The sequence below is a fragment of the Zingiber officinale genome, chromosome 7B, assembly GCF_018446385.1.
Source record: "Zingiber officinale cultivar Zhangliang chromosome 7B, Zo_v1.1, whole genome shotgun sequence".
Classification (NCBI taxonomy): domain Eukaryota; kingdom Viridiplantae; phylum Streptophyta; class Magnoliopsida; order Zingiberales; family Zingiberaceae; genus Zingiber; species Zingiber officinale.
This window is the reverse complement of record NC_055999.1, coordinates 80,502,206-80,525,322: the sequence shown is the minus strand read 5'-3', so window position 1 is coordinate 80,525,322 and position 23,117 is coordinate 80,502,206. Positions and strand designations below refer to the sequence as shown.

General features: G+C 41.9%; 1 protein-coding gene across 1 annotated transcript; it reads left to right on the top strand.

Moving 5' to 3' along the window:
* Nucleotides 1-6,369: 6,369 nt before the first annotated feature.
* Nucleotides 6,370-8,505, top strand: LOC122004477 (ISWI chromatin-remodeling complex ATPase CHR11-like). Its single transcript, XM_042559358.1, has 7 exons — nt 6,370-6,850; nt 7,145-7,213; nt 7,295-7,368; nt 7,697-7,917; nt 7,994-8,081; nt 8,154-8,247; nt 8,345-8,505. Exons 4-7 carry the CDS (start codon nt 7,697-7,699, stop codon nt 8,503-8,505), a joined length of 564 nt encoding a protein of 187 aa, XP_042415292.1. The 5' UTR covers nt 6,370-6,850; nt 7,145-7,213; nt 7,295-7,368.
* Nucleotides 8,506-23,117: the final 14,612 nt, after the last annotated feature.

Below are 23,117 nucleotides of genomic sequence, written 5' to 3'. Positions count from 1 at the left end.
GGTTGACTATACCACTACACTCAACCAAGATCTATGTGCCCAGTTCTATCACAACCTTGAAAAGGTTGATGATAGAACCTATTCCACCAGAGTTGGTGGTACTGATCTTCAGCTTACACCCTCCCTACTTCGCACCAGCCTAGAGCTTAGGGAGTCAGAGTGTACATTTTTATGTTATCCAAGTAGGAACTTACCCTTTGGTGATCCTTATTCCCACATTACTCTAGATGATATTTACATGCATTTCTTTGGGGAAGAGAGACCCCTGGGCCTGACCGAGTTCATTTCCACTCTTCTTCGAGTTCAAGATTATGCTATCTACAGAGTCCTGACAGCTTGTATACTACCCTTATCATCTCGAGACGTCTCGAAGATGCGACCATCCCACTCGTTCTTTTTGTACTCCCTCACCCAGCGCTAGATATAGACATAGCCCTCCATATGTTTCATAACATTATCCTTGCATCTAGTACAGTTACATCTGGAGTAGTTCATATGCCTTATTGCCATATCCTGACCCAGATATTTTCCATCTCTGGGATAGACATCACTAGAGGGGTACTCATCCCACTTACCATTTATGATGAGTTAGGTCAGCGTAGCCTTAGATTAGCAGGGGCAGAGGTCACTGCCTAGGGGATTCTGGCCTGGAAGGGCTGACCACCACCAGTTGCTGCTCCTGGTGCTCCAGAGGCCGAGGACGCACCAGATGCAGATGAGGAGTGGCCTGATTTCCTAGCAGAGGACTTTTTCACAGATCCTTCTACCTCTGCTGGACCCTCCACCTCAGCCGGGCCTTCATCTTCAGCATCACTCTCTGTCGAGGACAGACTCACTCGACTCGAGGTCCAGACCACTCAAACGCGACGAGCTGTGTTAGACAGCCATCGCTTCCTTCTATTTATGCGATCTGAGATGGCTGCCGGTTTCGCATCTCTCCGAGGCGAGATTCGGCGTCAGGGACAGCATCAGCCGGCACCCGAGCAGCAGCTAGCCGATCCTCCAGCTGACGATCCACCTGCTTGACTCGATCTTTTAGACTCCTTCTTGATTCTATCTTTTAGACTGTTTGAACATGTTATTCACTTCTTGGATGTGCCCATATTACTCAGATTTTGGTTTGTATCTTAGATCCTTTAGACTGTATGGACATGTTATTTAATTGAGTACTTATGTGTTATGTTCTGTAAGCATAGGTTCAAAAATAACTTTTATCTTGGTTCTTAAAACTTCTAGAAAAAAAATTGCTTTCAAAATTCCATTTTTTTTAGACTTTTCAAAAAGCTGGACCTAGCCTAAGCTTACCCCCTAGAAATCATGTTCCCCTAGATTTAAGCCAGAGCATCTCACAAACACCTAGGCATACCTTGATTATGATTGAAAAACATAGAATGGCGTGAGATGCATAGGGTAAAGCCTGGACTCAAGAGTGCTTATATCTATGCATCGATATGAGTCTGGGCGTTAAATACACAATATACATCAATCAAGTTAAGTCTTCCAGCTCTAGTCAAATCTATCTAGACCAAAGTGACTTAACTTGACTAACCATGTGAAAGTTGTTGCCCTGTAGACAATCAGCAAGTAGCTAAAGGTTAGACAGTTGGTAAAGGATACTCAATTTTCTAGTTAAGCATGTTTGATCTTTAGGGCTCTGATACCTAGTAAGTTAATCTATTGAACATGACTCATGCTTGGACTTAAGGACCAACTGACTTTGAATGAATAATCAAATTTTTAACTACATTACTCCCTCCTTGTCCTAAAATCTAAATATTGTTCGAACTTTAGCTAAGTTTACTGTTAACCTAAGTTTTCAAAATTCAATACTTGTAAAGAGCTAAGCTAAGTTCCAATCTTAATTTTCAAACCTTGTTGAACTTAGCTAACTTTGAAATCTAACTTTGTAAATTCCTGCACAGTTTTTCAAAACTTAACTCAGTACCTTCAAAGATTAAAAAGCAACTTTTCTCTTGAGTAAGAATTATATTTTTACTAACTTTTACAATCTATCAAAAAGATACACTTCCTAACAGTTTTATAATGTTAACTAAGTTTCCAAAGAGCTAACATCATCTTTTCACTTAGCTAAAAATAAGAAATGACTGTTAAGTGGTCTCAAAATCTAGTTATTCAAATGTCTATTATTGCTTATTTTTGATATATGGCAAAGGGGGAGAGTAGCAAATATGTAAATGTAAAATTCAAATTTAAATTAATATAAAAGGGGAAGCATATAGTTTATGCTAAAAATAGTTTATGCTAAAACTTTAAATTCGTAGGGTTTACTTTAGCAAATATGCTTTGTTAAATGTGTTCATCTATTCTAGCAAATTTGCCTGTGTTAAAAGTGTTCATCTATTCGTTTGTTTACTTAACTTTGAATTTGAGTTGTCATAATCAAAAAGGGGGAGATTGTTGGTGCGGGAAGCATCCGACGATCGAACTCGTGTTTTGATAATGGCAAAGGATTCAAAGTTAAGGTGTTTTGTATTCTAACAAGTCTACTTGAGGATTTCAGGAAAGTCGTAGCTACGGTTAGGCAAAGGGAAAAAACCCTAGGGGGTGGTAACCCTAGGTCATAGGGGGTGGTAACCCTATGCGGAAAGTCTTGGCAGGTCGATGACTTCAGGCAAAAGTCCTAGGGGGTGGTAACCCTAGGTGGAAAGTCCTGGTGTCGCGAACCAGGTGAAAGACTGGACTAGCCGGAAAGCGGATGTCCAGTAGAAAGTCCGAAAGCGCCGAGTGCTGAGCAAAAGTCCAGTCGATCTGGAGGATCGACTGGCAACAGGTAAATCTCCTGAGTGGAGTAGGTGAGGACGTATTCCCCATAGAGGGAACAGTAGGCGTCAGGTCGACCTAGGGTTTCCGGTTGGAAATCCGAAGTCAGACCCGGACAGTCCGGAGACTATCATAAACATTCTTTATTATCCATACTGTTATTTTGTGCTAACTTTGTGTTGCAGGGTATTGTTTGGGACTAACATGTCTTGCAGGTACAAAATAACGAAGTCTTTCCTCGGATGAACAGTGTCTGAGGCGCCTCCATGGAGCTTGGAGGCGCCTCGGGTGCAAAAGCTGACCTGGCTGTGAAGCTTCAATGGAGGCGCCTTGAAGGGTGTATAAGGCGCCTTGGAAGGCGCCTTGAGCAGGGTATAAGGGGCCTTAAACAGATGAAGTTCGACCAGTTCAAGTTTCATCCATGCGGAGGACTCGGCAGCACGGAGGCGCCTTGAACAGCCTTCAAGGCGCCTTGAACACCCTTTATAAGGGGGTTTCGACCAGCACTTCAGACAATGAAGTTCCAGGCTTTCTTTCTTCAACGTGCTGCTAACACAATCATTCCGAAGTGCTGCTGCAACATTCCGACGACCCGGAGCTCTATTTTCTTCTTTCTTAAGTTGTCGGTACAAAGTTATTTTAATACTTTCATTGTAATTTGTAATTCTTATCGAGCTTATAGTTGTTGCCCACCGGAAGCGATCAAGGATCGCGGGCCTTCGAGTAGGAGTCACCTTAGGCTCTGAACGAAGTAAATCCTCCGTGTTCTTCTGTGTGTGTTTCTCCATTTCATTTCCGCTGCATTAATTTCTGAACGAGGTTTTAATTACTCTGATAGTTTTACGATTCCGATAAATGAACGATTTAGCCACGAGCGCTATTCACCCCCCCCCTCTAGCGCGATCTCGATCCAACATTATTTTCATTTTTTCACTAGTGGCCAGTGTTGTCAACATATTACGTTTAACAAAATTAATAATAATCTTTTTTTACTAATATTTTATTAATATTCTATTATTTTTTAAAAAAATTAATGAATTACTATGCTTATTTTTCTCTCATACTACTAATCCAAGACCAAGTCTTAGAACATTGGTCTTTGCTTTTTTTGTGTGCCAGATTTATTTTTAGTAATGGTCCACCAAGAAGGCTATAGCACAGAACGCCCGTCTCTTTTCTCCGACAAGGATTTCGATTACTGGAAGGGGTGAATGGAGTACCACCTCAAGACGCAAGTCGAGATGTGGATGATCATTCAAACCGGCCTCGCACTCCCACTCGACGACGCTGGAAAACCAGTATCATGTGAGAACTGGGATGCAAGCCCGATGAAGAAGATCGAAGCAAATGCCAAAATAACATGCACTCTTTAATGTGGCTTAACCAAAGAAGAATTGAACTGAGTCGACCCAGTCTCAAGCACCAAAGATATGTGGGAAAAGCTAATCGAGCTGCACGAAGGGACATCTGATATTAATGTAAGCAAAATTGATTTAATTTTAAATAAACTATATAACATAAAAATGCAAGATAGAGAATCGGCAAGCCAACTTCATGTTTGGATCCAGAACTTTCTCAATGGTCTCCACGCAATTGGTCAAAAGGTGGAGAATTGTAATGTCATCAGGTATGTACTAAATGCATTTCCAAGGAACACTTTGTGGGCATCCATGGTAGATGCTTACAAACTCTCCAAGAACCTTTCCTCAATTAGGCTTGATGAATTATTTTTAGAATTTGAATTACATGAACAGACTAATACACCCTCGGTCAAGAAAAGTATTGCTTTTGTCGCAGGTAAAAACAAGACAAATGAACCAAAAGTCAAGCGTCAAACCGAACCTGAGCCCGAAGATGAATCAGACTTAGAAGACGATGAGGAGATCACCGTTAAGCTTATCAATCTTATGTGAAAGATATGCAAGAAAAAGAAGGGTTTCACAAAATGGGAGATCAAAAAGATGATCCAGTTAAAGATGACACAACCGAGCCCAAGCTCTGAAACAAAGGTTGAAGTCACCTGCTATGGCTGCAACAAAAAGGGACACATCAAGGCAAATTATCCAAATCAGAAGGAAGTGAAGAAGCAATGAAGAAAGAAGGCACTACAAGCAACATGGGATGAATCATCATCAGAAGACTCTGATGAAGATCTCGAACAAACAAGTTTCCTCGCACTTCCGGCTCGAGAGCAAGTCATCGAATTCGAGTCTAAGATAGAATCAGAAGCTAAGTCCGAGTGAAGCCATGGATCCGTATCCGGTTCAGAAGATTCCTAAACCAATGTAAGTATTTCTTTAATTAGATTGCATAATTTGATTTCTTACCTGTCAAGAAATTTAGCCAAGTCCAACCTCTGGGTCAAGTTGCTCCAAGAGGAGGTGAAAGTCCTCAAGGAAGTGACTATCCCAAGCTCCTTGATAGAATCAGTTCCGACTGGAACTTCAACTCAAGTCCAAAAACTTGAGGAAGAAAATTCCAATCTGAAAAGTCAAGTCAAGGAACTGAAGGATACATTTGAACGCACTACAAGAAAATTGGGATTCTACAACACTTAAACGACAACGCTTTTTATAAAAAACGTTGTCTATTTTTTTTTAACAACGCTTTTAGTGAAAAGCGTTGTCTATTTCATTATTTTCTTATTAATAGACAACGCTTTTCTAAAAACCGTTGTCTATTAGTGATTTTTACGGGTCAAAGACAACGCTTCGTAAAAAGCGTTGTCTATTAGACTTTATTTTAGTGTCTACGACAACGTTTTTTAAAAAGTGTTGTCTATTGTTAAGTTCTCATTTAAATCTTTATTAATACAAACCGTTGGATTTAAGTAAGGAGTAGAAAACCCGAACCCTTCTCCCAACTCCTATCTTCCGATCATTTTTTATCCCGAACCCTTCTCCCAACTCCTCATCTCACGCGCCTTCTCCATCCAACTCCTCTCCGACGAACCATTCCTCCGAACTCCTCTCGGTCAAGACCACACCTTCGTCAAGCGGCAGATCCCGGTGCTAAGGCGATCAATCACGACAGATCGACCCATCTCTTCGCCTCCTTCGCCCTTGACGAAGGTATGTTGCTACCGCTGTTTTTCTTAGGGCCTAAAATTGAAGTCTCGTTAGGGGAATTCGGAACCTTCGGTAGCCTCTCTTCCCTCCGGCGAACGTTCACTGCGCTTAGGGTAGAGCAGGCGCATCAACTCTCTTCTTCATCTGCATCGCCAAGCTACCCTTTGCTCAGCCGATTCCCTTGCTATTGGGTTCACTTGCAAGTAATCCTCGCGCGCTGATCTCTTCTCGCTATCAGAAGGTCCTTTCTTCGGTTCTTCTCCACTGATTATCTTCTCTTGTCGTTCTTTGTTTACTCGGTAATGTTGACCTTGAGCTCTTGGGGATCTTAGTTAATGGTTGCCTGTGGGTGGGAAAGTTGCTCTTTTTTTGTCTTCTTGTTGTAGTGTTTTAGGGCTTTGTTTCTGAGGTGATGGTTCTTGGTGATCTATTTTCTCCCTTGTGATCGGCAGTTTTGATGGATATACATTGTTTCTTTAATTCTTTCAGGTGTCAGTTAAACTTCGAATTATAGAGCAAGTTTTCCTTTTAATTCTGTCTATTGTTGGTTCAGGATAGATTCTAAACATGAGCTGTGTCTTTCAAGAGAAGAATGTAAGTGATCAATATAATTGTTCGGATAGATGGGTGAAATTATTTCATCTGCTGTATGATTTTAGATGAGAATGATGGTGGATTTAAGGTCAGTAACCCTCTTCTTTTGGTCAGAGAATCTCCTGGAATTTGATTTCTAGGGTTTCTTTAGATTGCAAAATGTTACTTCTGTTTACAGACTGCGATTGAATTGTGATGCCTTATCTGAGAAAGGTCAAGGTGAGCGTCATAAAGAAAACGTGTAAATGTTAACCACAGAGTAAACACCTTGACTCTCCCAACCACACGCGATCTGCTTGTCAAGTATGCACTGAGGATGGCAATCACTTCCTACTCTAGGAAGAATATGAAACATAGAAAAGGGGGAAAAACTTTGTCCCAAGAAACAAAGGTAGCAGTGATCAAAGGTATTCTCTACTGAAGCCCTCATCAACTCTACTTTTTGATTTCTATGGTTTCTTTAGATTACAAAATGTTTCTTCTGTTTACTGAGTACTACAAACCACAGTTTATCATATTATAGTTGATTCTCTAGCAGAGTTTCACATTTTGAACTCGTTTATTTTGATTTGAAATGTCTAAAACTTTTACTAATGTTTGATGGTAAAATTTGGTGTTTGGTTCTTTATGCAACTTTTTATTGTTTGCTATTATAACTTTTACTGAGTACTGCAATCATCCATATCTATTCCAAGGTGCAGAACCTGGGCCACCTTATACAACTGGAGAAAATCTTATTACAAATGCAAGTAACTCCAAATTCTTTTGAGGTATTTTTACCTCAGTTGAAGTATGATAATTTTACTATAGTGATAATTCCTTGTTTTCTGAACATATAGTTGTTTTTGCAGGAAAAATGGTCCTGTTAGATAAGCTGTTGCCTAAACTGAAGGAATGAGATTCCAGAGTTCTAATATTTTCACAGGTCTATATCAATTGGGTCTTCAGTTTATCATTTGGAATTACATGCAAAGCCTGCTATTTTCACTTTTAATCTATTTGAAACTTGTGATATTTAATCTTTGTTGTTTACATATCTTGTTTGTCATAATCAAATTGTTTTTGGTCCAACTTGTTTCACATATAGCTGCCCAGTATTTGCTTCTAATGCTTGTTATTTACATATCTTGTTTCTCATAATCAGATTTTTCCCTCTAAATTGTTTCATACATATATGCCCAGTCTTACTTGCAGTAGAAGGTAACATATTAGTGTTTTATTGATTTAACACAACTGTTTGTGTTGTAATTTAGATGACTAGACTTCTGGACATACTGGAAGATTACTTGCTATATCGTGGTTACCAATATTGCCGGATTGATGGGAATACTGGGGGAGAAGAACGGGATGCTTCCATTGAAACATTTAATCAACCTGGAAGCCAAAAGTTCATTATCTTACTTTCTACAAGAGCTGGTGGATTGGGAATTAATCTTGCTACAGCAGATGTTGTCATTCTCTATGATAGTGACTGGTATTCCTCCTCCATTATGTGAATCCTGTTGCTACATTTATGCTCATCACTAAATTGTTATGGATACCTCTACTAGGAATCCACAAGTTGATTTGCAAGCACAGGATCGTGATCATAGAATTGGGCAAAAGAAAGAAGTTCAAGTGTTCCGTTTCTATACTGAGGTATCATAATATTTCAGTTTATTTTAACAGTTTAACGATGTTTTTGAATCATTTGACATATCTAAAATGCAGTTTGCAATTGAGGAGAAAGTGATAGAGAGAGCATACAAGAAGCTTGCACTTGATGCCTTGGTTATTCAACAAGGACGATTAGCAGAACAAAAAAGTAATGATTTTTTCAAAGAGCTTACTAATGTGGTTCAAGCAATTTATCCATTATCTATCAGTTTTTTTGTTTCTAATCAATAACTTCCTCGATGCAGCTGTTAATAAAGATGAACTTCTACAAATGGTTAGATTTGGTGCTGAAATGGTTTTTAGCTCCAAGGACAGTACAATAACTGATGAGGATATCGATCGTATCATAGCTAAAGGAGAAGAAGCGACTGCTGAACTTGATGTGAAAATGAAAAAGTTTACATAGGATGCGATAAAGTTTAAGATGGATGACAGTATGCTGATTCCTTTCTGATAGCAATTCCTAGATATTTCCTTGGATGACTTATGTAATTTCTGTTTTTTGTTACAGCTGCTGACTTGTTACGCGGTCAGAATTCTATTATTTTGGTATGAGTTTGAAATCATTAGTTGAGTTGATTATATGTAAAATTCGAATCTAGACATGGTAAAAGAAAAATAATAGTTTCGTAAATATAAAAATAATGATTTTTAAATAATTTTTTAATTTTTTTCTTTAAAACGACAACGCTTTTAAAGCGTTGCAAAAAGTGTTGTCTTTGTAAAAAAACAACAACGCTTTTAAAACGTTGTAATAGTGTTGTCTTTGCAAAACATGACTACGCTTTTAAAGCGTTGTAAAAGCGTTGTCTTCGCTACAAACGACAACGCTTTAAAAGCGTTGTCATTGAGCAGACTTTTAACAACAGTGTCTTTAACAACGCTTTTTCTGGCACAAAGACAACGCTTTAAAAGCGTTGTCTATTAGCTTTTTTCTTGTAGTGACGGTTCACTTTGGGTTCCAAGAATCTTGATCTGATTCTTGAAAAACAAAGAGTCGTATACAATCGATCCAGACTTAGATACAAGGCTAAGCGTAAATTTAAATCCTATTTATCACTTGTGAATCGAACAAATAGGAGAATAGTTGAAGCATGAGTCCCCAAGTCTAACTTAATTAATCAAGTTGGACTTGGTTAATATTTGATCCATAAGGATCAAATCCAATAACTTGATAGGTCCTATCGACGCTATGATTCAAGGGAAGCCAATAGAAAGACCATATTCATTAAATAAACTTGCTTGATGTATGTTCTTTTTCTGCTTTCTATTATTCATGCTTAGATTAGGGTAGATAAGGACATAGGCTTGATTCACACTTGACTAGTTAAACCTAGGATTTTTAGAAAGAAAATTAAATATTTAATTTCTTTAAAAGACTTTGTCTAGAAGTGGTTGATGATCCAATACCCAAGAAAGCATAGTGCCTCGCCACAGCCTGGAAGCCAATTATTGAAATGGATATTTAATTAACTAACTGTTAAACCTTAGTCTAATTCAAATGTAAATAAATACTTAGATTTTAATCTAAAGTAAAGATAAACTTAACTATCTCACAAAGCAAATAAGGTGTCCTGATTGATAATCTAGAAAAAGAGTGAGATGGATATAGATTTAAATTAGTTGACAACTTAATTAAACTGAATTAAAATTAAATTTAATTAAACTTAATTTGGCTCAATTAAAATTAAACTAGTTTAATTCATCTTAATTAATGTTACTTAATTAATCTTACTTATTTAAACTGACTAAATTCAACTTAATTAATCTTACTTAATTAAACTAACTTAATTCAACTTAATTAATCTTACTTAATTAATCTTACAAACTTAATTAAAACTAACATAAAATTAAATTAAAATTAGCCTAACTTAAAATTTAAACCAAACTCAAATCAAATCAATTTAAGATAAAAAATTAACCATCTCACAATAACCCATAGGTATAACATAATTGACAATCTAGACTGGGTGAGATGGAAAATTAAGGAGTTGAATTTAATCAAACTATCTTTTAATCTGTCAAAATTGGATCCAAATCAAATATTTTATGTGTAGGAACATAATGATTTGGACCAATGGATATTGGATAGTGGATGCTCCAAACCTATAACTGGAGACAGATTGAAGTTTACTAAGCTAAACTCAAGAACTTAGGGTCAGTTGCATTTGGCAAAGATGGAAAACTTAAGGTAATCAGAACAGGTAATATAAAACTGAGTCCCGATTTTATTATTCGAAAAGTCCTATTAATTGATAAATTTAACTTTAACTTCCTTAGCATAAGTCAACTATGTGACTCTAGTTATTTTGTAAAATATCGAAAAAGGACGAAAAATAATAAGAGAATTTTTCTGAAATTTTTAGAAGTTTTTCGGAAATTTTTTGGAGCTCGTATGGACGAAATTACGGGGATAAAAATGGGGCCCGGGAAAGTCTGTTTAGGTTACCCCGTTTTAACGAGGAAAAGATTTATTTCCTTTTCTTTTATTTTTTTTCTTTTTTTTCCTTTGTTTTTCCCTCACCCGCTTGGCTTCCACTCGAGCCCTCGCGACGCCGATCTTGCCCTAACCGCTCGAGCGGTTTCCTCTGATCCCGTGCCTAATTCCTTTCGACGTCGATACTCTTCTTCTTCTTAGTTCCTCTCTTCTCCCGATCCTGTGCCCTAGCCTTCCTCAACGCCGAACTTACCCTTTTCCCCTCCCGCAACGCCGAAGCCACAACGTTGTCTCTTCTTTTCTTGCACACCGACACTGACCGCCACAGCCGACGCCGACCCTCGGTCCGCCGGCATCCGAGCCCTAGCGCCACTGCCATCACCACAGCCTACGCCGTCGCGGCTTCCTCAACCCTAGCCACATCGCGCCGCCCCTCTTTTCCTCTTCCGCCCGACACCACCGACCCTTTTACGGCTGCGGGCACTGAGCAACTGTCACTAGCCAAGGTCCCTGCTTCTTCTCTTCTCTGGATTTTTTTTCTGTTGGTTCTGTGCCCTAGCATTGTCACCGCCGTAGGGCCACCGCAGTCACATCCGAGCCTTCCTTTGTGCCCTAGAAGCGTGGTCTCACTGCATCACTAATTGTCGGATCCCTGGTCGTCACAGACAGTAAGAGAAGAAGATTAGGGTAAGGCTGGTAGTGTTATGTTTTTCACAATTCTTGTTCTAGCGGGTTAATTGATCACATTGGTGTTTTATTGGTTTACAGCAGCAATTAACCTTTGCTGGCAACAACAAACCTTGTGTGGATCAACAATCAAGGCTGTGAATTAAGGTAAGGTTTAGGGTTTTGATCTTCGTGGTAGATGATTGCTAGTTGTGTTAGCAATAATTGTTAACTTAGGTTTAGAATTAATCTAATGGTGTAATTAGGGTTAAAGAAGCTAACCCTAGATGGTCGGTGGATTAGGAATTTGTTTAGCTATTTGTTTATAATTAACTTAGCTAAACTGTACGATTTACTACAGGACTATGACGCGAGACGAGTATCTCGACGTCGGAATTGGACCAGATATGATCCTTTCTATTGGAGGCGGGTGTCACGCCCCCAAACTGAAAAGGAGTCTCTGCCAGACAAAAAAAAATCCGACAGCATCTCCCCTGTATTGGTGACAATCTGAAGCATCAATACAAGCAAAATACATCAGCCACATGCGGCTGGAATAATTATATACACAACCACGCAGTTATAATAACAACCCACTCGGCTGGAATGAAACAATCACAACCACGCAGTTATATATATAAAACAGCCCACACGGCTGTACTAAAAACCAACACAACGGAAAAACGAAAACGGAAAGCCCAATACAACACAATCAACACACTGCTAGCCGGCTAGGCTTTATACAACAAATACAACACCAAAACCATAAGATAGTCACATGGCTATACACAAATACAATGCCAAAAATAAGAAAAAGAATATACAAAAGAAAACGAGCACAATCTTCGGATGTGACGTAGGACCCGGCAGACAGGATACTCCGAGCGACACTCCAACCATCTACAAGCTACCTGAAGATATAAAGATATACATGCGGTGGTGAGTATAGGTAACTCAGCGGGTAATAGAAAAGATAGTGCATGGTCCATAAACAACAAGGAGATCACAAGTATACAGTCTCAGTAGGGAATAAGAATATAATCATACTATCATAATCAATGCACCTAAACATATCTGACATAATAACCTGACATATAAACTGTACAAACCACAACTAATATAATGACATATACATACCCAATCTGGAATCGACACATGGTACAATGATCATTAAACTCACCGGATCTGCAACAGATATACCCGTGACACCTGTGCAATATAAATACGACTACATATACATGTAAAATAAATGACATGTATGCAGCATGACAACCATATGCAACAATCATATCTCAAACAAGTGCAACAACGACAATCACATGCAACTAGTATCTACTAGGCATGTATGTAAATATAACCCCCAGATGCACCACGCATCATATGCAAAAGTGCATGCATGCTCCATGGTCACCCCCGCCACCTCTCCAGATACCACGACCCCTGTATGGCCGAGAGGCTTGGGTCTGTGACGACTGTACTACCCTCCAGCCCACTATATAGTGGTCGAGGCGGACAGTCCGCTAATAGCTATCTAGCTACATAGCATCAGGGTCTCTGACTGCTCACAACGCCGGATCTCACAAAACCTCGTGACCGGGTGGCACGACAGGACTAGCAGTAACTGCTCCAGCTACCACTACCCATGAGTGGCCGAGTGTGCAGTGCTATTCCCAAACCAACTGATGACTCTCTCAACCACAAGGGAGATAATGGTCATCAGATGCAATGAATGATGAACATGATATATATATATATATATATAATCATCATCCATGCAACAACCCCAAACCTCAAAAATACCTCCAACAAGAGTATAATCGTCATGATACCTCCACGTATCCCACCAAACATGTGTACCTACTACACATGTATAATCAACCAATAATCTCCAATAATCCCACCAGACACATGTACACAAAAATATAAGTACAATCAACATGTATCCTCCAATAAAAACACAACGGACATGTGTATATACTCCAAACATACAATCAACACAACTCCTCCAAAAGTACATGACAAATACGTGTGTACATACAACATGCAAATGCACGGTCAACAAAATGACTCCTATAACACATCCCCACCTATGTACAGTTAACATCATATACCCAATCAGCATGGTAATACCAACAACCCGACAATCCCTACAAGACACACTCTACACGTGTAATCACAACAGAGTAGATATCAAGAGTGGAGACTGTATATGAATTAAATAGATCATCACAAGGGTCAAGCATAAGTATCATGCAGGAAAAATAGCAACCGATCATGATATAAGATAAAGTAGCCTAATCCATCACATAAAACCATGCACTATGCTCAATAAAAATCTACATAGAGCCAAGGAAGAAATATCTGCCTTTATCTGTAGATCGTGTCCAAAATAAATCTCACGTCGTGATAATCGTCCCATATCAAGGTCCTGCATCAATCAATATATATATATTTTATTTAGCTAAATTCATATGAATTAAAATAGCTAAATAAAATCCCCACCCAATCAGCATAACTCCACTCAAATCTAATCTCTGATTAATCCTCCAAATCAACACATCATTTACTCCAATAACAAATTCATCTCTAAATTACCAAATCCACCACATAATAGTATCAACTCACAATAACCTATCATAAAATCAAATCTCCACATAATTCCTTCAATCATCCTGAACATAATCTACCCATCATAAATCAATCCATTACACCTTAGATCAATTTCTATATTCCATTAGAAAACCTAATAGAGTAGCACACTAATAAGAAAAACTAGTGGTAACCCCTTACCTTGAGGGATGGCAGCAAACCAGTAGCTAACAACCCTACCACTCACTGGCAGAAGCTACAAAGGATACCTATAATCAATTCTTCCAATGATCAATCCATAAATCCAATCATATAGCAAAAGATTTGCTGAAACCCTAATTCACAGCACTAAACTCACCTCAACAGATGCTTAATTCTTCAGCTGAGACTCCAATCAGCCACAAGGAGGAAGAAGGTCAAGACCTGCTCAGGGAAGAACCATCACCAGGTTGATCTGAAGCCTCCTCCTAAACCAAATCAGATAGCAAACATCACAAAGGGGAAACTGATCTTTGAAATCACACAATTCTGGATGAAGCTTACCTTGAATCGGTTGCTTCTCAGTGATGTCGCTCACTTCAATCCGGCTGATGTAGAACAACTGGTCATTCTCCAGCAACCAGATCCCAGAGGAGGAACAAGGAGGTCAACCGGCTAGGGAGGCGACGCGACCCCAATCTCGCTGTGCCCTAGATCAAATTCCACCAATCGCGCGCAAGAAACCGACAAGGAAGAGATCGCTCCACCGGAGATGGCCTGAACAACGTCAGCACTGTCGAGACCTGTCTGCGTTCCTCCGGTGGTGCGGCGAGGACGAGATCGCTAGGGAAGCCGTCGGCGTCGGGTCGTCCAAGCCCGAGAGAGAAAGTAGAGAGTGTCGCGAGAGGGAGAGCATCAACTGCTCTCACGCAACCGGAGTCGTTGCCCTAGCCTTACACGAAGGAAGGGGCTGGCGATCACAAGCTCGGCGTCGGGGAATCATGAGGAAGAGGATGAGAAGGCGCGGGGTCGGCATTGCGGGTTAGGGGAGAAATTGCAGGGAGAGGGAAAGAAGAATCGGAGAGGTGAGGAAGAAAAACCAGCCACTCGTTTCCCTTTCAAAGCTCCGGTGGTTGCTTGCGTCGGCGACACCAAGAGGCGGAGAGGAGAAATCGCCGGAGAGGGGAAGGCTCGGGCAGAGGGGTTATCGGGGAGAAAGAATAAGAATCGGGGAAAAAAATTAGGGAAATTAGATTTAAACCTAGGTTAGACTAATTAAAGTCTAAGTTTATTCCCAAATTAATTCCCACTTAAATGGGTATTCCAAACAGGCTTTATTTGAACCCATCAATTCGTCCCCTAAAAACTCGTCGTACGAGCTCCGAAAAATTCTCAGAAAATTCTAAAAATTCTTGAAAAATCCAATAAGATTTTTCGTCCAATAACATTTATTATTTAATTTTACGATATCTTACAGCCGGTACTTTGACTTTATGTCATTTGATATGCATAGTAATGTTTTTAACAAATAGCAATGATTGTGTTTCTTATCTGCTTCGGTTGGTCACTACCTGATCTATTACATGCTTGTTTGTTTTCTTGTTATGCGCTTCATGTTAATACCTACCTGATTATACATGCTTATAGGGGTACTGACACAATCATGTTATTTATTATGTTCAGGACCTAGGGTTTTTGATATCTTATCTGATCTGTGTACCTTTGATTTGGTTCATTGTCCTATGGTACACATTATATATATATATATATATATATATATATATATATATATATATATATATATATATGGATATTGCTATATTGTTCAGGATATTGCCATGTTTAGTGTCATGCATCATCTCGCATGATTACATGTTGTGCGATAGTCTGCTCCATTATTGTCGAGCACATCGCCAGTTACATGGATCTACACACACCACCACTCATGGGTTAGTGGTATATTAGACAGGTGTGTGGCAGTTTGCTGTTAGGCTCCGCTGGTCTGGTGACTCAGCGTGATAGCCGGCAGACAGTTCTACTCTGTTAGGCTCCGCTGGTTTAGTATAGAAGCGTGGTAGCCGACAGACGGTTGGATTTTGTTAGGCTCCGTTGGTCCGCTCATGGGTAGTGTGACGCAGCGTGGTAGCCGGCAGAGATTCCTCCCCGTCATCGTGTACTGGGAGATGAGAGCATTGAGCTCCCCCATTTATGATTTGGGGTAGGAGGATAGGTGTACTCCGACAGCATCCCGTCCACTCGGTCACTCATCATGAGTAGTGATATCAGAGTGCACGGTTGTCACAACCCTACCCACTCGGTCTCACCATTATGTGTGAGATGGCTGACTGGCGTCAGGGGTGACCATGTCATTGGCATCATATGCATTTATGCATTTTCTGATTGTGTTTGCTGCACTTATATGTTGCATTTAGATGGATGCATATGTTTGACATGCATACAGGATTTTGATATCTCTCGATCTGACAACCTTGTTATATTTATACCTTGGTCCTGGTTAGTACAGTTTTCTCCTGCTTGTTTCAGTTGCATTTATCCTTCTTGTATCAGGAGACTGTACGCATGATTAGTGTTGGTTGTTATTTTCTTTATTATGCATATCAGTTGTTACCCGCTGAGTGTTGGACTCACACCCTCCACCGTTGCTATTTTCAGGTTGATGTTGTCCAGAGAGTTCCAGTCGCTAGTCCCCTGCAGTCCACAAGGACGTTTGTTGGTCTTTTGGTTTTTCTTTATTAGACTACGTTTAGACTTGTTCTGTTTTGATACTTTAGATCTTGTATGGATTTTTACTTGCCGATGGATTTTTATTCGATATGACCTTCTACATGCCTGCCTGGATGGCAGAAGAGGTAAGTTGACTTTATTTGCATCGTTGAGTTTTTGTGCTTTATGAGTGTAGTTGAATAGAATATCGATTTTGTGCTTTATGAGTGTAGTTGAGTAGGATGATTTGAGATGTTTACTTATCATTTGTTTTAGTTCACTATTTAACTGCGTGGATGGTGTGATTGTTTGTTTATTTATTTGTTGTTATATACATATGTTTCGGCCGTGTTGGCCGTGTATGACTATGGATGTAGAAAAGTTTCAGATTGTCACCTGTACAGGGGAGATGCTGTCGAAATTTCTTCGGACTGGGACTCCCCCGGGGCATGACAATTTATTTGGTATCAAAGCCAGGTTGGCGGTACTTGTTTATATATCGTGTTATGGATTTTAAGATTTATCTGATACCAATTTATTGGTATCAGAGTGGGTTACGAATTCCTGCTTTTGGTGTTTTGGATTTTTGGGTTAGCCCAAGTTTGAGAGTAAACTTGGGTACTTATTTTTTCGGATTTGTATGGATTTCCGTTGGTTTTCTTATATGGAATTCCGAAGTAAAATGGGGACTGGATAGTGACGGAATATCTCTAGACGACAAAAGGTATGATATTTATTTTATAATTGTTATACTTGTAGTAATATCTGTGATATAACTTAACATATATGAGGAGATCTACACGAATAGCTGCGAGATGTGGTGCTGGATGGCCACGTACGAGGACCTTGAGATCTCTAGACTTGCCAGAGATGCCTACTGGGGTTGAGCCTGTCAGTTAGGGACAGACTCAGGATACTGCGGGTGCGTCGGGCTCTCAGACCCCGATGGCTCCTTTAGAGGTACCTACCTCGGTTGCACCGGCTGTATCCACCCCTACTGTATTTACGGTACCACCAGGGGTACCATTGGCATACCCGACACCTGCTCCAGCAGAGCCTGCGGTGTACCCGACACCACCACCTCCTGGACCTACCGTGTACCTGGCACTAGCATCACCTGTGCCCCCAGTACCTACAGTGTACCCAGCAGCACATGCACCAGCGGTACCAATTGCTCCACATCCGGTACCACTACCTACCGTACATCCAGCCGCAGCCACCTATGCTGACCCTACAGTGCCACCTGCGGCATATGCTCCAGTTTATGCAGCAGCACCGGGAGTACCTCCCCCGGTCTATTCAGCGGTACCACCTGTAGCATCAGCTCCAGTGTTTCCGCCAGTTCCTGCAGCCATCCCTACCCATCTCACTGACATTGTCGCGGCACGAGCCAGGATTCCAGCATTGGCAGAGTCGATGAAGAGTCGATTCACCCTCTTCCGAGAAGAGACTGATCCGAGTGTGGCTCAGTCTTGGATTGAGACGATGGAGCGGACCTTCTTCTACATGGCTTGCTCCGAGTGGGAGAAAGCAGAGTTGGCTGCTTTTCACTTACGGGATGAGGCTGACACCTGGTAGGTTACTCAGCGTTCCATCATCGGCAAGCAGAACATTACTTGGGTCAGGTTCAGAGAGGATTTTGAGAGCATCTTCTTCCCACGAGCATATCAGATGACCCGCCGGCAGGATTTATTGAGTCTGCGACAGAACAACCGGTCAGTGACAGAGTATAATGCAGAGTTTAACCGATTGGCCAGATTTTGTCCAGAGCTAGTTGCTGAGGATAGTTCACGTATGCAGCAGTTCATTCAGGAGCTGGATGGACATTTGCAAGTAAGGCTTGCCGGTCTTGGTAGCGCATCTTATTTAGAGACGTTGGATAGAGCCCTCATGATTGAGTCAGCTCAGTAGAGAGCTTTTCCGGAAAGAAAAAGGAAGCAGACAGGTCAGACATTAGGACAGATCCAGCATGCACAGATGATCGGACAGCAGCAGAGTAGTCGCAGTCGGCCAGGTCAGAGTACTTCTGGGGTATTACGTAGGCCTCAGAGGTCAGGGTAGTCTTCCTCAGGACGTTTCCGGTCTCCTCAGTAGGACCAGAAACAAACCATCAGCAACATTCACTGTTTCAGATGTGGGTCGAAAGATCACATCACCACAGCCTACTCTCTGGGACAGTCAGTTTGCTTTTATTGCAAACTGCCTGGGCACCAGAGTCGAGATTGTCCACTGAAGACTCAGCATATGACTTCCGGAGGGTCTGGTCATGGAGGATAGCTCAGTCAGTCCAGAACTTATCGAGGAGGGTGGAGAGCCAAATCTTCGCAAAGTCAGCAGATGTCCGCCCCCCCCCCCTGCAGTAGCTGCATTTGGCATGCTCGGACAGGAGTACTCCAGTACTCCCATAGTACCCCAGAGCTCCGTCCAGAACCTCATTATCTGACTAAGGGGCAGTATCAGCTGCAGCCTCAACCCCTATTCCAGTACCCGTCGCAGCCCCAGCAATAGGCTCAGTATCAGACGCAGTCCCAGCAATCGATACAGTATCAGTCGCCGCCCTCTCAGACTTCTCTGGCACAATATCCAGCACCACCTCAATGGCAGGCTCCTTCCCAGATGCAGCAGTCGTAGGCATCGTTACCACCTCTTCCTCCTCCAGAGACTGGGCGTATTCATGCGGTCACCAGAGAGGATGCGCAGCGAGCCGACGGATCCGTTTTCCACGGTACGATTTCTATTTATACCTTATCTGCTGATATGCTGATAGATACTGGTAGCTCGCATTCATTTTTATCCTGTACCTTTATGCGGGAGATTGGTAGATTACCCACTTTCAGACCACAGTGACTGACCGTCTCTCTACCATCCGGTGATACCTTGAACGTCACTCAGGAGGTTAGAGGTTACCCGTTAGATTTTGGCAACATGATACTTACGATAGATCTTTTAGTATTGGAAATGGTCAATTTTGATATTATTTTTGGCATGGACTGTTTGTCAGCATATCATGCCACTGTTGATTGCCAGACGAGGGTGGTCACATTCCGGCCTCCGAACCAACCCTCGTGGGATTTAACTGGCATAAGAGACGACGACATATCGATTATTTCAGCGATTCAAGCTCAGAAGCTACTGTCACATGGTTGCCAAGGTTTTCTATTATCTTTGATTCATACAGAAGATGATAGTAGTTCTCAACTCTCCGACGTTCCAGTAGTCTGAGAGTATCCGGATGTATTCCCAGAGGAGCTACCAGGTTTGCCTCCCAAAAGGCAAGTCGAGTTTGCTATTGAGTTGATTCCGGGAACCGCGCCGTCATCGAAAGCTCCTTACCGTATGTCACCAAAAGAATTGAACGAACTAAAGGTTCAACTCCAGGAGCTTTTAGAAAGGGGATTTATACGCCCTAGTGCTTCACCATGGGGTTCTCTGGTGTTATTTGTCAAGAAGAAGAATGGTACACTGAGGTTGTGCATTGACTACAGACAGTTGAATGCAGTGACCATCAGAAATAAGTACCCCTTACCGCGGATCGAGGATTTATTTAATCAGCTCAGAGGTACATCCGTGTATTCTAAGATTGATCTGCGATCCGGGTATCATCAGCTGAGAGTCAGAGAATATGATATTCAGAAGACAGCATTCCGTACCAGATACGACCATTATGAGTTTTTGGTAATGCCATTTGGGCTTACCAATGCTCCAGCGGTGTTTATGGATTAGATGAACCGCATCTTCTTGGAGTATCTTGATCAGTTTGTTATCATTTTCATCGATGACATATTGGTCTACTCGCGTTCCGAGGAGGAACATACGCAGCATCTTCGCATAGTCTTGGAGACTCTTCGACGACATCAGCTGTACGCGAAGTTCAGCAAGTGTGCATTCTGGCTATCCTCAGTCAGTTTTTTGGGACATGTAGTCTCTAGCAGAGGTATTTCAGTAGACCCTCAGAAGATCGAGGCTGTCACCAATTGGGAGCAGCCGAAATCAGTTCAGGAGATCCACAGTTTTTTGGGACTAGCAGGATATTATAGACGATTCATCGAGGGTTTCTCCCGGATTGCTATGCCATTAACACGCCTGACCAGGAAAGGCGTGAAGTTCACGTGGACAGAGGATTGCGAGACCAACTTCCAGGAGCTGAAGCAGAGATTAGTGTCGGCTCCGATTTTGATTTTACCTTCTGGAGAGGACGGATTCGTGCTCTACACCGACGCGTCTCTTCAGGGTTTGGGCGTTGTTCTGATGCAGCACGGCAGGGTAATCTCCAATGCTTCTCAACAGTTGAAGGAGCATGAGAAGAACTACCTAGTACATGATCTGGAGAAGCTGCCATCATCTTTGCTCTGAAGATCTGGCGGCATCATTTATACGGCGTTACATTTGAGATTCTCACTGATCATAAGAGTCTCAAATATATTTTTACTCAGAAGGAGCTTAAGCTCCGACAGAGGAGATGGATGGAATTCCTGAAGGATTATGATTGTACCATTAGCTATCACCCGGGGAAAGCTAATGTGGTTGTCGATGCACTCAGCAGGAAGTCCAGAGGGACTTTGGCTTGCCACCGAGTTTCAGACACAGACTTGGTTCAGGGTTTTTCCGAGTTGGGCCTTCAGGAGCAGGGACAGACAAAGCAGGGTATTCTGGTTACCATGGTTGCTCAATCGTCGATCAGGACGAGGATCCGATAGGCCCAGGCCAGTGATCAGCATTTGTAGTTTATTGGTAGCTAGGTAGCTTCCAGGCAGCAGACCGAGTTCACACGAGATGAGGAGGGTATTATATACTTCCAAGGTAGATTATGCGTACCTTAGTCTCACCTGGTATTACAGGAGCTACTTCAGGAGGCTCATTGCTCTCGATTTGTGATCCATCCAGGTGGGACCCGCATGTATCGAGATTTGAGGAGTTACTATTGGTGGAACGGTATGAAGAAAGACATCGCAAAATTCGTAGCTAGATGTCTTGTCTGTCAGCAGGTGAAGGCTGAGCACCAGAGACCTACCGATTTACTTCAGCGGATTCCTATTCCTGAGTGGAAATGGGAACACATTACTATGGATTTTGTGGTGGGTTTGCCGAGGACACGACAAGGCTATGATGCGATTTGGATAATCGTTGATCAATTAACCAAATCCTCGCACTTCTTAGCAATCCGGAGGACAGATTCCCTGGATCGATTGACAAATTTGTTTTGCCGGGAGATCATCAGATTACATGGTGTCCCTTTGAGTATTATTCCGTACAGAGACCCCCGGTTCACGTCTCGATTCTGGCAGAGTCTGCAGCAGGCCTTGGGCACTCAGCTCCGTTTCAGTACAGCTTTCCATCCGCAGACAGATGGACAGTCAGAGCGGACTATTCAGACTCTAGAGGACTTGCTGAGATCTTGTGTACTAGATTTTGGAGGCAGTTGGGAGGACCATTTGCCGTTGGTAGAGTTTGCCTACAACAACAGCTTTCATTCGGTTATCCAGATGTCACCGTTTGAAGCGTTGTATGGTAGGCCTTGTCGGACACCCACCCTCTGGGATGAGGTTGGGGAGGCCCAGCTGTTGGGACCTCATAGAGCTCAGCAGGAGGCAGAGTTGGTCCGTACTATCAGACGGAGGATTCAGAGGCGCAGGACCGCCAGAAGAGTTATGCTGATTGGAGACGCAGACCCCTGGAGTTCTCTATTAGCGAGTATCAACCACTAAAGGGGTGAAGAGATTTGGCCTCAGAGGTAAGCTAGCTCCGCGATACATTGGACCTTTCCAGATCCTGGAGAGGATTGGAGTAGTAGCTTACCAGTTGGCACTACCACCGTCCCTGGCAGGCGTGCACGATGTATTCCACGTATCTATGCTGAGGAGATACATACCCGACCCGACACATGTGCTGACAGATATCTCAGTTCCCGTACAGCCTGCATGACCTACGAGAAGGTTCCGGTACGAATTCTGGACCAGAAAGAGCGTCAGTTGCGGAACAAGACTATCCGACTGGTTAAAGTCGGATGGTAGCATCATACGGATGAGGAGGCTACTTGGGAGCTCGAGGATACTATCCAAGCTCGATACCCCCATCTTTTCACTTGAGGTATATGATTTAATTTACCGTTCAACATTTATACTCTTTACCTGTTGTTAGTATTTGCTGATGGTAGATAACGAAATTTGGGGACCAAATTTTTATTAGTGGGGGAGAATGTAAAATACCGGAAAAGGGCGAAAAATAATAAGAGAATTTTTCTGAAATTTTTAGAAGTATTTTGGAAATTTTTCGGAGCTTGTATGGATGAGTTTACGGGGATAAAAACGAGGCCCGGGAAAGTCTGTTTAGGCTACCCCGTTTTAACGAGGAAAAGATTTATTTCCTTTTCTTTTATTTTTTTTCTTATTTTTCCTTCGTTTTTCCCTCACCCGCTTGGCTTCCTCTCGAGCCCTCGCGACGCCGATCTTGCCCTAACCGCACGAGCGGTTTCCTTCGATCCCGTGCCTAATTCCTTTCGGCACCGATACTCTTCTTCTTCTTAGTTCCTCTCCTCTCCCGATCCTGTGCCCTAGCCTTCCTCTACGCCGAACTTACCCTTTTCCCCTCCCACGACGCCGAAGCCACAATGTCGTCTCTTCTTT

What these genes read in the sequence shown, in the direction of transcription:
- LOC122004477 (XM_042559358.1), top strand. Translation starts at nt 7,697, where the DNA reads ATGACTAGACTTCTGGACATACTGGAAGATTACTTGCTATATCGTGGT. An exon ending in ATTCTCTATGATAGTGACTG is followed by an intron (nt 7,918 to 7,993) that starts GTATTCCTCCTC and finishes TACCTCTACTAG; the next exon opens with GAATCCACAAGTTGATTTGC. An exon ending in ACGATTAGCAGAACAAAAAA is followed by an intron (nt 8,248 to 8,344) that starts GTAATGATTTTT and finishes TCCTCGATGCAG; the next exon opens with CTGTTAATAAAGATGAACTT.